Source organism: Melospiza georgiana, chromosome 7, assembly GCF_028018845.1.
Source record: "Melospiza georgiana isolate bMelGeo1 chromosome 7, bMelGeo1.pri, whole genome shotgun sequence".
In the NCBI taxonomy this organism is placed as follows: Eukaryota; Metazoa; Chordata; class Aves; order Passeriformes; family Passerellidae; genus Melospiza; species Melospiza georgiana.
In genome coordinates this window covers 35550201-35567893 of record NC_080436.1, presented here as the reverse complement: position 1 = coordinate 35567893, position 17693 = coordinate 35550201, and the positions used below count along the sequence as shown (strand labels likewise).

The following is a 17693-nucleotide window of genomic DNA, read 5'->3' as shown; positions in this document are numbered from 1 at the left end:
ACCTCCTACCTTCTCTTGGACAAACACAGCTAAATGTCAGTGTGTTTGGCTCATATTCAGATATCCAAACTGAGACATTTTCAGACTATTTCAGCAATTTCCATTTGGATCACTCCACCACTGCTGACAACTGTGTTGTCTGTCAGAAGCAGAGCCCTGCTTTTGCTCCTCCTGCTTTGGTATAATATTATTATTATAAAGAACATTATTATTATTATTATAAAGATTACAGATTATTTTCCTTCTATCAGCAGCCATGTCCTCTGCAGGTGAGGGGAGATGAAACAGTGCCTCAAGGCTCTGCAGCTCTTTCCCTTCCTGCACAAAGGAAATAGGACCTTTTTGTAGTAGCCTAATATTCAGACTTCACACCGCAACAGGGCTTTAAAATCTTCATTTCAGAGCAGTGTTTTGGAGACAGTCAAAAATAAAAAATAAGTAGGGGAGGAGAGGCCTGCTGTAGTCCACTGGATTCTCCCACATTTTCTCCAGCAGAAGATGCTCTCTGGCATTTCTGGAGTGAGCTCAGCCAAGCATCCCTCGGGTGATGAGGGAGGTTTTGCTAAATACCTAATTTTCACTCTGAGTGCTGTTTCCAAGGATATCTGCAGTAAAAACCAATGCATTGGTACAGTCTCCTTCTATCAGGTTTTGGGACAGCACAAATCACCTGCCCAGGAGCACTGCAGGAGCAGCAGAGCACAAAGAGATCTTTACACATTTCAGCTCCATGTGCCAGTTGAATAAAAAGCTAGCACTGTAATGATGCAGAAGGAGCCCAGACAGGATTGGTACCAGATATCAAAGCGTTTCTGACATTTTGTCTGTGGCACATGTGCTGCAGTGATGTGTAACACTTGGGGCTAACACTCTGATATATTTTTTAGTGTTGTCAGCCCCCCTAGAGCAGCTCCTTGCCATCCTGCCCCTGCTCCCCGCTCTGCCAAGGTGCACAGGCCATCACTTGCAAAGATGCTGCATCCACTGGGCAAGGAAAAGGGGAAAATGCTGCCATTTCCCTGGGCTCAGCTCACTCCCCAGGGTCTGTGCATGTGGCACTGCCTGAGAGCAGCTGTTGGAGCACCTTAAGGTGCCCCAAGGTGGAACACTGCCTTTCCGTTTCATAACAGAATTGATCTGAATGAAAAATTCTGCTCTGGGTATCATTGTTGGGCTTCTTTCTGAGAGACCTAGACCTGAAAACTGATGAAACGTAAGAATTTAAACCAAATTTCTTGTCATCCTTTCTTCTTTTGTTTCCCTGACTCCAAGCTCCTTTGATAGGGATTTTCTGATCACTTAAACTATACAATTAAAAAGTCAGCCCCCGTTTCATAGAGTACAGACAATTATTTAAAACCATTTTGGATTAGGTTGACCATTAAGGAGTCCTTCTGGTATTTCAGTAGTCACAAAAGAGCCTCAGTATTCCTGTCAAAGATAAAGTTAAAATACTTTAGAAAAATATTCTTAAGAGGGTGAAGTCAGCAAAAATCTGAATTATTTAATTGGCTTTGTACAGCATTTTCAAGGAGCAGGGGAAGTCTAGAACAATGGGAAGTCTAGAACAGTGGGAGTGATGTTTTCTGCTCAGGAGTTAAAAACACAACATTGCCTTGACATTACAAAACCACTTTTCATAATTTTGATAACAGGAGTAGTTATTATGAGATGGAGTAGTTGGGAAAGCATTATGACTTCACCATGCACAGCCGCACAAAATGAGAAAAAATTTGGGTAGCTCACATTAATTGTTTTGACATTTTACACCCAAAAAAGATCTACCATCAAACCAGAAGTCCTTTCCCTTTCTCCAACAGCTGCCAACTGCATTTGTCTGGCAATATGTGGGAAAGATATGGGGATACTGTCTGGAATATCTTCTCAGAAATTATGGATCGCATGCTCCAAAACACCAAGGTGATGCCTTGGAACTTTATCCTGTTCACCCTTTTTAGGTCAAGTCTGATTTCACAGTTTTCTATCCTAAAGTCATATTTTTCTGAAAGACCTCATTATTCAGTTATTCTCTGTACAAAAGCTCTTCTATAACTTTTTTTTTTATTTATCCTTCCATCTTTTTCTGCATCTTTTCCACCTTCACTGTAGCTTTTCTGAGCTGAGAGCTCAGCCCTGCCCATGGTGTTTAAGATGGAGTTTGCCATTGGTACAGGCCATAAAGAAGTCTGGCATTCTGTGCTCTGCTCCTTCCTGAATCTCCTTTCTGAATCTCTGTTCCTTTCCTACCACTTTATTTGGGATTTTTTGGCTGCAGAGGAGCACTCAGCTGACATTTCACAAAGCAAAATGCATTGGTACAACCTAGCCAGCACTGGTGCCTGCATTGGTATTCCCAATTTATTCAGTCAAGTTTCTCTTGTTAATATTCCAGTTGCTGTGATGGACATTCCCCTCACAACTGGGCTCCAGACTGCTGGACTATTTAAATATGCAATGAGTTAATTTAATTGCAGTAACACATGCTTTAATCCTATGCTTCATTTCATTTATCTGTGCATCTTACATGCAAAAGAAACGCTTCACTCCACAGCTTTCCAAAAGAAAAAACAACAGCTGAGGAACTTTCCTTTCCCTTTTTTCACCCTGCCCTTGTGCTGAACACATTAAAACTTCATCTGCACATTTAGGAAGTTAGGTTAATGTATCTTTGAAAGGAAATAAATAATGTACAATGAAACAAGGTAGACTTCAGCGAAGTCTGTCCTGATCTGACTTTGGTGCAAATTTCTGAGCAGGCAAAGCTCTCACAAAGCTCCAAGCTTGGCTGTATTTGCACAAACCCAGGGCCCCACGAGGGGATGGCACAGGGAGTTACTCACGGTGGAGATGCCAAGCAATAACTCCATCCTGGAAGACATTTGCTGATTAGGCTATGGAAAATGAGGGAAAAAAACACAGCATCTGGTATTCCTGAGTGCCCCTGAAGTTATTGCAGAGAAACTTATAAAAACTGTATGATCTCATTTTAATGGAAAATAGAAGTTTGGGGATATTTCCCAAAAAGCCTTTTCAAAAGAAACAATAATGCACTTCTCCATTTTCACCTCCAGATTTTAAATTGTAAACATAAACATACGTACACTTGACAGCAAGATTGACCATTTGCAGCAATGTTTTCCTCTTTGCTGCTATTTTTCCCTATCCAAAACTGCTTAGTATAAAAACTCTGCAATACCTTCCTACAATTTAGCAAATGCTCATGGAAAAAAAGTATTCATTTCAGAAGATGAAAGATAGAAGTTTGGGAAAATAATTTGACATAAGCAGTATATTTCTATTACAGTGGGAAATGTCTTTTAAGTGAATATTACTCTTACTTTCACAGAGGAGCCAGTGTTCAGTTTTTATCTCTTGCTTTTCACCAGTAATAGAAGAGTTTTAAACATTATACTATTAAATGTCACCGTAAGAGCTAAATGTTTTAATATCCAAAATACCATGTTCCTTTCTGACAGTTCAGATGCATCTCAGAATGTGCAAAGGCCAGATGGGAAGTGCTCTATTCACACGGACACACTTGCTCTAAGTTCTGCACAAACCAGGCTGAAATAAAGCGTAAAACGCTTGAATGTCACCGTGCTTGGCACAGCTCTGAGGCACCTGGAGCCTTTATGCAACCATCATCCTGCAGGAAAGGCAATCACATTTCATGTACTTTTCAAAGAGTGGTATATTTTTTCCCCCAGGTTTTGTACCCCCCTTACAAAGGGGGACAAAGAAATCACAATCCCAGGTTTCTCCAAGCCCCATCCGAGCTGGTTTTTGGACACTTACAAGGATGGAGCAGCCACAGCTTCTCTGGGCAACCTGTGCCAACGCCTCGTCATCTTCACAGCTGATAATTTCTTCCTAACACCTTATCTAAATCTGTTTAGTTGTCCAGACAAAGATGATTTGGCTTTATCCCTTCTCTTTTTATTTTTTTCCCCCACAGATATATACTTGGAATTTCAGCTAAGCTCATGTTGATTTGCAAATGTCTCAACCTTATCTAATCAAAACTAAATTTAGCTTAATGACATTCTCAGCATATATAGTATGGATCTAAAATACACTTGTAAGTCTCCTATTTTCAGGAAGGTCAAATCCTAAAGTTACATAACGCAGCATTGAAAATTTCATCATTAAATACCAAAAACATTTCTTCAATGCTATTTGCGTCAAAGTGGCTTATTAAACAGCACCTTCTTGGAGTTTGTCTTTTTTAATACAATTAGAAAATGTGTGAGGGCTTTCATTATTTTTTTTGGATGGTAAAGTTCATATTCCATGGCCTGGTGACAATCACAAGGGGTGATGAGGTCTTTAACACAATAACTGCATTTAAATTATGTGGCTCCCCAAGAATTAGCCCTTCATTTAGCTTTCCATTTCCATAGCCCATTTTCCAGCTTTAGGAACAAAATGTGGTGCATTAAGGTTCTCTTCCCTCGTAACAATACTTAAAATGAAAGATGCTTTGTTTCAGGTCTCGTTAGCTTCATTTTGCTTTTTCCTTGGAATAACCTTGCTTAGCCTCATATCCTTCATAAAAGACAAAACTCTGCCAGTGAAGTGAGCCAAAGTACAACATTTTTCACTGTATTCACTTCCCACACACAAGGGAAGACATTTTTCATTCTGTTATGTGAGGTGCCCTTTTTTTCTTTTTCCAATAGCATGAGGTGCCTCTGGAACACATTTCTTGCTCTGCTTCTGCCACAGAGTTTCTCCTTTGAGTCTTAGTAATCATCCTGTCCCTTCTGTGATGATTTTGTCCCTTCACTGATCATCCTGTCCCTTCTGTGATCTTCCTCCTCCTCTTTTGAGTTTGCCATATGCATTTACCTCTTATTAGAGGGTTACAAAAGAATTCTCAGGTACCTGCCTTAGATCTTAGATTTAAGGGTCCAAAATCTCCAGGCTCCCTGTACAATAAAGCTTTTAGATTCAAAATTATCAACATTTGAAAAACAAGCATGCTTTCAGCAAATAGCCTGTTTCAGGCTTTTCACACTCATCCTTTCCACACTCATCCTCTTCATTTCACAGAATTACAGTAAGTCAAGAAATCTTTACCTAACTTGCTGCTTTGTCTGCAGAACTCATGCTGTTCCTTAAATATAAACGTTTTTTGCTTAAATATTTGCCATTTTGCTGACAAATCCACTCACAAGTCTTTTCTATGAGGAAGAAACAATCTCTGCCTTATTGTGAGTTCTGACACCTGTTAAGGCTTACTGACCATCCACAAGGCAATTTTCTAGAGAGGGATGGGCAAGGTCTTGAGTTGTGACTGCTTTGTGCTTCATCCATCACTAGCCTTCAAAACATGTCCTTAAAAACGTGCCTGCTCAGAAATTAAACATGATTATGTTGAAACCATTCCCTTGCAGACTCCATACAGCTGCTCATTAGTGCTGTGCTGCTAATGGGATAGCTGCTGCTGTCCTGCAGTGTTTTCCTCAGTCAAATGACTCACTGGATTAATAAAATGGGATGGGGAAAGGAGTAACCTGTGCGGTGCTCACAACCACAGAGAATTTCATGTTTGAACTGTGTTTTTTTCCCTCTTGCAGCTCAGTGTGAGCCCCCGTGTGAGCATGGAGGAACTTGCCTGCCTCACAACACCTGTTCTTGCGCTTATGGATTCGTAGGGCCTCGGTGTGAAACAGGCATGTATGAACTCACTCAGGCTTTCCTCATCACATGTTTCAATTAGCAGAAAATTACAAGAAAAAAAAAAACAAAAAGATAACCACCAAAAAACCTTCTTTTCTTTTTTTCCCCCTATATTTTCCCTTAAAATGTTTCTTGAATACAAAGGATTCAAGTAATACAGTAGCTATTTCAGAGCATATATTTACCAGAAGCATTGCTGTATTATGTAAAAATATGCACATCTAAATCAACATTTTCTACGTAAAATTGCTTCTGGAAAAACAAACAAAAAAGGAAGAAAAAAAAGTGCATGTTATTTGTAGTAATATTTAGGAAATTTAAGATTGCGAGTGAACACAGTAATGCTAATTTTGAGAACACAAAAGAGCAACCATACCTATTAGGAGTAATGCTACTCTGCAATACAAGTTTAAAAAGAGATTCAATGCAGAAATTATCTGAAAATCAGCCTTCAAACCCTTCTCTATCAGCAAAACACATGCACTTCCATCATTACAGACCTCCTTGCTTATTTAAATATCAGGCTGCCCTTGAGAGGAATATAATTTTATCTATGAAACCGAGTAGCTGGAATATTTAAAAAGCAAAGGATTTCAGTTGTGTGGCTTCTCATAGAGAAAGCAAATCAAGGAAAGGGAGAAAGCAAATCAAGGAAACCTTTAGTTTATCTCCAGGACTAACACTATCAGTTATTGGCTGTAATAGGGCAGATTTAGGATCTGCTGAGGTGTTGGTGATGAGATATTTTGATTTTTCAAAATTATATTTTTTAAAATATTTTCAAAAGATTTTTCAAAATCTTTTCTCATAGAGAAAGCAAATCAAGGAAAGGGAGAAAGCAAACATTTAGTTTATCTCCAGGACTAACACTATCAGTTATTGGCTGTGATAGGGCAGCTTTAGGATGTGCAGTAGTGTTGGTGATGAGATATTTTGGTTTTTGGTGTGTTTTGCAGTGGTGTGCAGCAGGCACTGTCACAACGGGGGGGTGTGTGTGTCACCAGACGAGTGCCAGTGCAGGCAGGGCTGGAGCAGCCCCTCCTGTGACACAGGTGAGTGCTTGGCAGGGCCTCATCCTCTGCCCAAAAGTGCCAAAAAATCCCTGACACTTCCCCACAGCTCGGTGCCCAGACTGGGAATTGCTGCTTAAAGAATTAAAGCCTAAAAAGAGGAGACCAAGTAAGAATGAAATCTTAAGAAGAGGAGACCAAGTACAGGGCAAAACTTCAGAAAAGCTTGAGTTTACATAACTGTTCGTAAGTTTAGATGTTTATGTAAGTATTCCTGAGTTTAAATGCTTACTTAAATCTCAGGGAACTTACAAACAGAATCTTTTTGCAGCTTTTTAACTTGTGTGATTCTGGAGCACGGAATCTTATCACGCTGTGCTGCCAGAATTCACACTGCTCCTCCTGCCTGCATCTCTCACTCACAGAGCACCTACAGAAAGCATCCACACGAGTGGGGCAGCTCAGGAAAAAGCCACCTCCACCCAAAATGACAAGGTGTGGACTGGAATTAGAGACTTATTTCTCAAAGTTTTAAACAGACACAGCTCAGAGCCCCCCTCGCAGGATCAAAGTCTTAAAAGCTGGGGTGGATTTTCTCCAAAGGCACAGAAACTGCAGCACTCACCTGGGACAAGGCATGCAAAATAGTGAAATATTAAAAGATGAGAACTCCCTGAATCAGTGCCAGACCTGAAGGCTCCAGAGGCAGTCTGCCTCTGCCATGGTGAATATTAAATGGCTGAGACACCTTCAGCCTGCATTACCTTTCCTGGAAGGTGAGAGATGTCATTTTAACCTCCATCTCCTGGAGATTGCTCTTCCTGTAAGTGTTAAAATGACAGCCCTACTGAGGGAACGTCAATTAGCCCAGCTGTGATCCACAGGAAATGACTGGGATTGTCACTGCTGCTCTGGTTCCCACTAGCTCTGCTTTTCCTTCTCAAGGAGTTCTGCAATTTTATTTTGGGGTGGCTTTAAACAGAATTGTTCCAAGAGAAGGGCAGACAACAAGCAACAGTAGCAGTAACTTCCAGACCAGAATAACAGCAGCAGGATTTTTTTGTCTGCTGACAGCTTTGGTGAAAGGCTGCCAGACTCCCCTCTCTGGCACAGCCTTGAGTGCACTGCACAGAATATTTTGTGGGCACTGCTGGGGTTTCCCACCTCAAGTGTTATAAAAGGAATGTCATGAAGAATACAGGTATAAAGTTTAAAAAAAAAATTTAAAAAAAGAGGACTTCATGCTGGAAATATAAACACTGACAGACTGACATGATTATGGACACCTATGAAGTAACCAGGACAATGACTAAACCAAATTCCTCTTAAGCAATGAATTAAATCCATTTTGACTCCATAAGTTACCGTTCCTTTGTCAGAAAAACCCCTCATCTAGACTACAATTTCACTTTTTTTTTTTTCTCTTTCCAAATTGACATTTTATTTCTTCTTTAGTTCATCTGAAACATTTTAGTGACCCCTACTTTATTTAAGCTTAAATGCATTTATATTTTCAATACGCTATCCTGTAAGATACTGAAAGACAAAGGGAACAGAAAGGAAAAGTCTGGTTTAAAGTGTCACTCTGCTTTACAATGAAAACTTTATCAGATTCCTTATTCTTCACATACTGAGTTCCCATCTAAATCAATTTGAAATTCTAATAGTTTTGTTTTTAACAGTCTGGTACTTGCCACATAGAAATATGCAAGACAGCTTTTAATTCCCAATGCCTGTTGTATCATCTAGAGTAATAACAGATACATAAAGAGGCAAAGGGAGCTCAGCCAGTGGCTTTGTTGGTGATGAATGAGCCAATGTGTTGTGGGAACTGGCATTTAAATGAGGCAGAACAAACAGATTTTTTGGTGCACACCTATTCAAGTCCATGGAAATGCCACAATGCTCTGCTGAACGCAGACAAAGCAGCAAACAATTAATATCTCATCTCCAGGTTATCCAGGGTGTATTTTATTTGACTACATTTACTGCCTTGGGATCATGCTTGGTGAGAATACTGGAATGGAAATAAATGAACTGTGCGAATAAAAGAATACATCCGAAATAAATTAAATTATTACATTAAATTATAGGCTATTTCATCTCCCAAGCTATGCTAAAACACCTCTGAAATGCTCCCACTGTGTCGACCATGAATAAGTGCTGCAGCACAACTGATCTGCAAGGGTTGCATTAAACTTTTCACTAGAAATATTCACTTTAATGGCAAGTGCAGCAGTGAAAGAGTGCCTGTTCTGAAAAGTCCAGCATTATCAGAGATTCACGAAGTTATCTTGTGTTCCCACCCAGCTGTGTGCAATCCTGTGTGCCTGAATGGAGGAGTCTGTGTACGGCCAAACACGTGCTCCTGTCCTTCTGGTTTCTATGGCCCACAGTGCCAGAGAGGTAAGAAAATTTCATTTATCATCTTGATAAAGGGCCCAGGCTCTAAATATAAATATATCCATAACATTACCTGCCCCCACATGAAATATATCCAGAGACTCTCCTTGTCATATCTACTTGTACTCCCTTGTTGTTATAGTCTGCTATAAATCCACTTTTTATTGTTCCTGATGGTATTGGGAAGAAGTAAGAACTTATTGGTGATGCCATTAATAGTAACTAAGTAATTACTCTAAAACAGTGATATCATTAACTAGCAACTATTCAATTAAATGAGAAAGCATGGCAGTGCTTTGTTCATTTTGGTACCCTGCGGTGTGTACAATACTGGTTTCAGAGCCAGGTGATAATTTACCTTCAAATGGGGCTCACAATATCACCTACTTGACCACCCTAAAGTGCTGTGGGTGGGAAACTTCTGTAGGACTTCATCACATCACTAAAAATGTGATCCAATATTGCTCTGATGGAGCAGGAGCTGATTTTGAATCCCTGTCCCAGCCCTAAACTGAGGCTGACAGTGTCCTGGGCTTCTCACTCACTCTCTGCTGCAGAAGGCAAATTAATTAATCCTTTAATGACCCAGTATCTCATACAAGGTAGGGAACATAGAGCCCAAGCAGCTGGACCTCCCCTGTGCCCTTTTTTTCAATATGGATTGAAGAATTCTCTTTTTTAATATGGATTTAGTAACTCCTGAATCTGGGAATATAAACGCACCCTTATTATCAAAACTACTTCAACATTTAAGTTCTTCGCTCTTTCTCTCTTTTGTTTCCCATATTCCTAGATTCATGTGGTCCTGATGTATATTTTTGCAAGTGAATGATTCACACAGAAAAATCTAATTGCAAATGGAGCTTGCTGGAAACTTTTTTTTAATGATGTTGGGGGTGAAGGGGTGAGTGAAAATTATAGACTGTAACTCAATGATCTTGCTCTTGAACACAAAAGGTGATTTTCAACATCTAGGTGATTTGAAATTTTTGCTCTCAAGTGTTGTGGTTTAGACAGAGCTAAAATTTGAAAATAAATATCCACATTCATGGGATCTGAAATTGATGGCAGGATATAATGGATGGATGCTGAAGGAAAACAATGCCCTTCCTTCTGCGTCTTTGAGAAAGGGAGGAGAAACAGCACCAAGGCCAAGTTAGCAAATGTCCAACATTGATCTGTATTTCATGGGGAGAAGCCCTTGAGGAGCCCTGTGACAGAGACTTAAAAATCTGACACCACTGGGAATACTCTGACCACTTAAGTATCTAAGAGACCCTCAGGTGCTGGGAATCACGTCCCACACTTGTGCCACAAACAACACAGAGTCAGGGTCTCCACCCAGACAACAGCCCAAATCACCCTTTGGGGAGACACCTTCCCAAAAAACACCTCTGTGAGCTGCCCTCCCAACAGAGGCACCCAAATGAGGAGCCTGTGCTGTGACAGGGCTGATCCCCAGGTGAGTTTGGTGCTCAGAACATTTCCTTTCCTCTCCCCAGCTGTTTGCATCCCCCCCTGTAAGAATGGTGGCCGCTGTGTCCGGACCAATGTCTGCTCCTGTGCCCAGGGCTACACTGGAAGGAGGTGCCAGAAAAGTGAGTCTCACACATTTCCCTTTCAGTTCTCTGACTCCTAAACACCTTTTCTCCCTTTTGTGCCTGTTCCACAGAACATTTAGCCTGTATTTGTGCTGTGATCACCTGTATTTCCATCAGAGCCCATATTATCAGAGCCAAAACCAACTTGTTAATTAGAATAAGTCAAGTCAAAGTAGGGAGGAGAACATTTTGCTGGAATCCTCTCTAAATATTTCATGCATTCAAAATGAGGAACATTCATATTCGGAGATTAATTAATTATTTTGCATGAAAGACTTGTTTGGGGGAAAAAATCAGGGCCAAAGGCCAAGAACCTGACTAAGATCCTTAAAAATATTAGAAAGTCATCGTTCCAGCTTAATTAAGGTAATTGGTTAACAGCCCTTTATCCTTGAATTTGTTCTTGTCACTGCAAACTCCCTTATTTCACTTATTTCATACCATCAGCATTAATATTTGATTCTTCGATTCTTCTGGGGAAATAGGTTATTTTGGCACTTTTACAGACTCAATTGCTCAACAATATCTGTCAGCCAGGGGGTTTAGGATATGTACGTGAAAACTTTTTCTTTTTATTTGCCTTTATTATTTCTTAATCAGTTTGAAATTGGCAAGAGGGGAGCTGTGAAAACAACCGTTCTTGGCAGGAAGAATCTGTACATTTCCAGAGCATTTTATGTCTCTCACACACAGAGGGGAAAAAGGAAAAAAAAAAAAAAACAGTAAAAAATTCCCTGCAGCAACAAAAGCCCTCTGATTCCCCACGCTGCAGCTCTCGCCTCCTTCAGCAGAGAGGGTCGAGGCGCACAGTGCACGACTGAATAGTCTGTTCTGGCAGGAATGTGCTGGAGGGAGAAAAAAAGGGAGGAAAAAAAACCTTATGTTTGGCATCCTGTTTTTGAGGTTAGGGAACATTAGAGAAGTGCTGTTTCCAGCTCTAAACACCCTGCCGCATCTCCAGGCAGATCAAAGGGAAGCGTGCTGGTGATGATTGCAGCCCAGCAAAGCGCTCCTCCAAACTCCACCAACTCACAGCAGGCTCCTCTCCACTTTCCAGAAGTTTCTGAGGTTTTGTTGTCCGTCTTGCTATAATCTTTTGCAAAAAATATTTTTTTTTGAGATGATGAAAACAATTTTGTTCTGTGTGATCCAAGCCTTCATTCTACTTCAGTAACTGCTATTTAGTCTGGTTTATTTAGTCTAGTGTTATAACAACTCAAATAAAGGGCCTGTGAATGTGATGAATGAAGAGCAACGTAATTAAGTGGAAAGAAAACACTACTTTTTTGCTGATTCTTACTGGCCACTGACTGCTAATTGGTGAAAAATGTTGAGCAATGTTTCTTTTTTCTTGCCTAAAATCAAGAGGACATGGGACAAGTATAAAGATCCATCAAAAGAAGCAGTTAATTATCACGATTTTGTAACAAACAGTTTCTCATAGAGCTGTATGTCTTCTTATTGTTATATAGAATAACTTCTCTAGCAATAACCTCTAGAATGACTTCTCTAGAACAACCTCCTCTGTCAGAGGTTCCAGATTTTGCAGCTCCCTTGGAGCAGAAGCCCACAGGGCACAGCAGAAATCAGTCTCAGCTGACCTTTGCCAACTTTCCTTCCCACAAAATGCAGAAAACCAGTGCTCCCAGCAGTGGGGGGCTGCTCTCTGTCCCATAAACACATCTCACCCCCTTTTCAGGCATGATTTCATGTCATTTTTCATCAGGTATAGACTAGATTGGAGGATTAGATAGAATACGTGGCATACACTGAAAGGCTAAAGTGTGAACACAGGCACATGTTCCTAACTATACACAGACAAATGAAAAAGTAGAGAATAAGTCCCTAGCATGAAGAATTCACTCTTTTTCTTAAATAAAACATGTAAAAACTATATTAAAAACTGCTTGTAAAATCTACCATAATATCCATTTGAAATTCCAAATAGAGCTGAGTATCATGCTGCTCATTCTGCAGTGTCACTAGCAGTAAATATATCGGTATTTATACATCAATCAGGTTAATTTTGATAATCCTGAGGCCACCTGGGGCAGCTGACTGTGCAGAGGTGAGGCAGCCCCATGGGCTGTGTGCCTGAGTGCTCAGAAATCCAGCTGGGAATTTTTGTGCAGGGCTTCTGCTGGCCTTCCTGGGAAGGGTATGGCAAGAAGAAATCAGGAAAAGCCAGTACATTTCTGCTTTACAGAGGGTTTTTTTCTGGATTTAAGCATCTTTTCTGTCAAGCTTTAAGCACTCCATATCAGGTGGCTGAGCCCTGAGTTGTACAGGACATTTCAGCTTGCACAGAGTTGTAAAATCCATGCAAAGACTGAGGAAAAAATGCACATATCATGATAGCAAAGCTGTGATCAGTTGTGAAGTTTACTGGAAGTTTAACACTGCATTATCTCCCTTTTCCAAATCAGCAGGACAATGTCAGAGAGGCTGCTAAAGGTGAACCTGTGGCCCAAATCACAGCTCAGTGGTGTCCCCTGTAGCTGCCAGGTGACCTCACCTGAGAAACGTACAGGTGGCTTAGCCACAGTGATGAATGTAACAATTCTGAGAAAAAAAAAAAAAAAAAACAAACCTTTTGAAGGATTTTATCATTATTTTAATTGTTCTTTTCACTCTGAATATGAAATTACTGTGTTTTTATGTACTTTTACACATCGAGTACAGTTTCAAACACTTCTGACAGCAAAACAGCTTTATTATGTACTTATATATAGTCAGTCTATAATCTTAGAAATTTGGGGTGGATTATTACCTGACTAATAAAACCTATCAAGATAGAGTGAGTAAACTTAATACTAAGGCAGATAAATTGGCAGTTAATTCAATGTTGTCAGTGTTTGATACATTGATATTGTTTCCACTGCTTTTAGACGTTTCTCTTTCCTTCTTAATATCTCACCTGCAGGGACAGAGAAAAAAAAAAAAAAAAGCTTCTATTTAATTTTGGCAGCTTCAGGTTCTCAATTGAAGGAGATAATAAAAACTAAAAGCCACACAACCCATCAAAGAGGTTATTTTTGAACTGAACCCAAACAGGCTATTGGTTTATTTTAAACACATAGAAGCACGGCTTAGGGTTTTCATTTTTATCCCTGTACAGTTTGGAATTTCTGCCTTATGATTTTTGGTTTCATCCCTGTACAATTTGGAATTTCTGCCTTATGACTTGTATTTTCATCTCTGTACAGTTTGGAAATTCTAATACTGTCGGCATGACAGCCAAAAACGAGCAGGACACAGTGGTGGCACCTCATCTTTTCTATTCAGGCTCGTTCTCCTTTTCCTCCTGAGTGTGTGAGGAAAGGCATTCAGCATGAAAGTTTGTGTTTTTTATCTAAATAAACATCACTCCAAACCCCCAAAAAGTGTAAATCAGGGAGGTGTGAGTGGCTGCCAGCTGCAGTAAGTGCCTGGTGATTATGCAGAGCAGACACCCACACCCGGGCACGGGTGGCAGAGCTGACAGGGAAATGTGTGTTTGTGCATCAGCAATCTACAGCCTCATATTCTCATTTGAGAAGGATTGTTCCCAGTGTGATCAGTCTTGTTGAGAGGGAAGACGCAAATGCTGGCAGCACCTCAAAATAAAATATGTTTCTGGATCAACTTTGCATCCAACAAACACGCTCGGGCGCTGGAGAAAAACTGTTTGTGCAGTGGTTTGAATTCCCCTTTGAAAAACACAGATTTAACAATCCTGGGATGTCAGTGCTTTTCAGGAGGCTTTAAAGCAGGGTTCTGACTGATATCTACTGCATCCCTACAAAAATTATAAGCAAAGAAAACACAGTGGGTTTCCTTTATTTACTATGTGTATTTTCATAGGACTGCTCTACAAACAACCTTCAAAAATGAAATCCCATAAAAGCTGAGTTTTCTTAGGAAAGGTTGGAATGAAGAGCAGGGGAGAGGAAGAGGGATTCACGGGACACACATTTATCCTTCCCTCTGCTGTCTGCTCCTTGCGAGCGCATCTCTGAGCGAGAAAAGGCGAGCCACAGCTCCCTCTGGAGCTCATCAGCGACAGAGGTCAGGGAGAACAGCATCCTCCTGCTGCCTTTCCCAGCACACCAGGCACCCCTGGAGCCTGACCTCAGCCCCTCTCCTGGCACTGCCTCATGGCCAGACAACACAGCCAGAGACAGGGGGTTTGCTCCCCATGTGAAACTGAGAGCGAGTTCCTGTGTGCATCTGTTTCATTGTGTTGGGCTCAATCCTGATGAGTTTGTACCACATAAATCATCCCACTGACACTGGGGCTTTGCAGATTGGATCTCAGAGTTAGGAGATAACTATTTCTCCATTTCAGTAATTCCTGCAAGCCAGGATTTATAGCCAATTCGCAGTGTGCAATATAACTCACAGTCATTCCTCCAGCTCTGCTTGCTCCTCTTCCCTCCTCCTTTCTTTTCCCTTCCTGGTAGCATGAGGACTTTCCTTGCATGGGAGCTGGAGGCAAACTAATTGGAAATGTGAACACTGGGTTTCAAAGGCAGCTTTTTGCTAGGCAATGTCATATTGTGAAAGTCACTGATTTCCCACATTCCAGCCTTCCCATGTAATGTTTCTGTGCATTACTGCCTCGCCAGCTGCATAAGCAGGAAGTTTTACTGCTCAACAAATCAGGCTCCCACCGAGTTGTCATCTTGACACTGTGTGATATATTCTCTGCAATGTCTTCACTGAGTAGCCAGATTGACTTCAGCTATCAAAAACCAGCCAGTTTGCAAGTCAAAGGTCCAGCAAACCCTCCCACACAAACAAGCAGGGAACAGACCACGTATCTCATCCAAATGGATGGAGAAATCATTCACAACAAACTTGCTTTTCGTACAGCAGGGATGTGCTTAAAAGCAACAAGTGTTTGTCTAAGATTCCTGGACAGCAAATATGCTTGAACATATTTGGGTGTTTGGAAGGAAATGAGCAGCTGCTTATGGCAAACAGACCTGTAACTCCCTGTTCAAAGCAACAAAAGTACAAAGGTTTGTGGGCTGGCTTGTCCCCTGGTTGGTGCCCAGTCTGGAGACACTGGAAGAGGAAACAGTGGTCTCAGTTTTTACTTGATTTCCCAGTCTATGTAACAGAATAGGTTCATATTAGATGTCATCTGCCTCCCCTGGGCAGAAAATACAACAGAAGATGAACAAAAAAACCCCAAAAAACAAACAAACAAAAAAAAAACATCAGGCTTCTGCTGTCTTTCCTCCTCAGCTGAACAAAACATGATCCATGCATCCTGCCTGGGGGGAACAGGGAGAGCTGTGACTTCCCAACAGGAGACAGTGACTCAGGCACAACCTGGTTTTTGGTGTGCTCTCAGAGCACTGCTCCTCACTGCTCACCCTTAGTAAGGATTTGTGACAAAACCATTAGTTGGCCTTTCTTAAAAAGTAAATTTTTTCATATATATGTAGCTGATGCATTTATTGTAATAGGAGGTTTGAGTACATGCATCTGTCTAAATTTATTTTTCAGGAGGGGAACAAGAATAAATCTGGTTAAGAACTGAATATATTTCCTAAACAAGCCCAAAAGTGTTATTAAATTTTTTATTCATTCTATAAGCCGAACATTCCCAGACTACAGCATGAATTTTACTAGAGTTGAACATCTAAATTTTAATATTCTTTACCTATATCTTAAATGCACTGAAGAAATGGGCCAGATCTGCTGCTGTATGTAAAAGCATGCTCAAAGCAAAAGAAAAGGGATTCCTGAATTACTGCATCTCTCTTTGCAGTGGGTTTCTGTGTGACAAAAAGTGCTTTTTGCCCACTAATTGATTTAAGAAACAACATTTTGGGGATCTATTTTTTTGATAAAAATATTTTTAAAACGTCTCTTAAAAAAGGAGCAATGGATCTATCACTTGAAAAGCCCAGAGGACAGATTGTCATAGAGATTAATGTTGTCTGTTTATCCACAAAAAGACACAGGGAAGAAAATCCTCTCCAGCACTGATTTCCATGTAAGCTCAAGCTGATTTCTGGGGCAGATAATAACAGGGTGATGAAGAGATTGGTGCAGCGCCAGAGCAGGCAGCAGCCCTATTCCAAACTTCCTGACCAGATCCTCATTTTTTAGCTGGGTTATCAACCAGAGCACTGCACCCTGTGGCTGTTCCCCTTGCCTTGAGACTTGAACCTCCCTTTTCTTTTGCACAGATGAAGATGAACCAAACTGCACCAAGCAGGGCAAGGAGAGTGAGCCCAAATGGCCCAAATTGCAGGTCATCCTCAAGCACAGAGCTGCAAAAACAATCAACAGAGGAGAAGCTGTGTGTATGAGCCCTCCTTCACTTCTCATTCAGGCATGACAAGGAAGCAGCTCAGCAGAACAATTTATATGCAGGCTGGAATGGTTCACTGACCTAATAAAACACAGAGCATTCGTCAATGAAAAGAAAATGTTACCAAACTCAAGCCCCTAACAAGTTGGGAATATGACCTGTGCTGAGAGTATACTTTGCAATTCCCCACATTAATTATACACTAACAGTTGCAAAGCTGAGAATAAAGTAGAGCTATAGGCTTTTTCAAATTAATAGTCTTGCAATCAGACTAAAATGAGAAAAAGGATTTACTAATGGTTTCTAAATCTCACAGTTCCTGGCAGAATATTCCCCAAACATCTAAACATGCACCTACACGTGCTTTGTTTATGGTGGTTTCATTCTGCAAAGTGCTGAAGTATTCCACAGCTATCCCAACACACTATTGCATGTCCAGAGTTTCACCTGACAACAGGCAAAGTGAAGATGATGAGACCAAGGCAGAGACATTTCAGTCCAAGGGGAGTGGGGAGTCCCCTGCCTGTATTGCAGTGACATTCCCCACTGCTTCCCTGAGGTTTAGGAGCCTTGCCTACCACTCACTCCCAGCTGTAGCCATGATATTTTCTGAAAAATCCCTTTGCCAGGATTTTTTCTCTTGAGAAGCTGAGAAGCCTCAGAGGAAACAGAAAAACATTAATTATC

General features: G+C 40.8%; 1 protein-coding gene across 1 annotated transcript in view; it reads left to right on the top strand.

Annotated features, from left to right (window-relative positions):
* The window catches only part of LOC131085937 (von Willebrand factor D and EGF domain-containing protein-like), a 172589-nt gene that overhangs the window by 137892 nt on the left and 17004 nt on the right, over positions 1 to 17693 (top strand). The window contains exons 22-25 of the mRNA XM_058028517.1: positions 5580 to 5675; positions 6639 to 6734; positions 9003 to 9098; positions 10598 to 10693. Of these exons, the coding sequence (XP_057884500.1) occupies positions 5580 to 5675; positions 6639 to 6734; positions 9003 to 9098; positions 10598 to 10693 (384 nt within the window). The remainder of the gene's footprint in view (positions 1 to 5579; positions 5676 to 6638; positions 6735 to 9002; positions 9099 to 10597; positions 10694 to 17693) is intronic.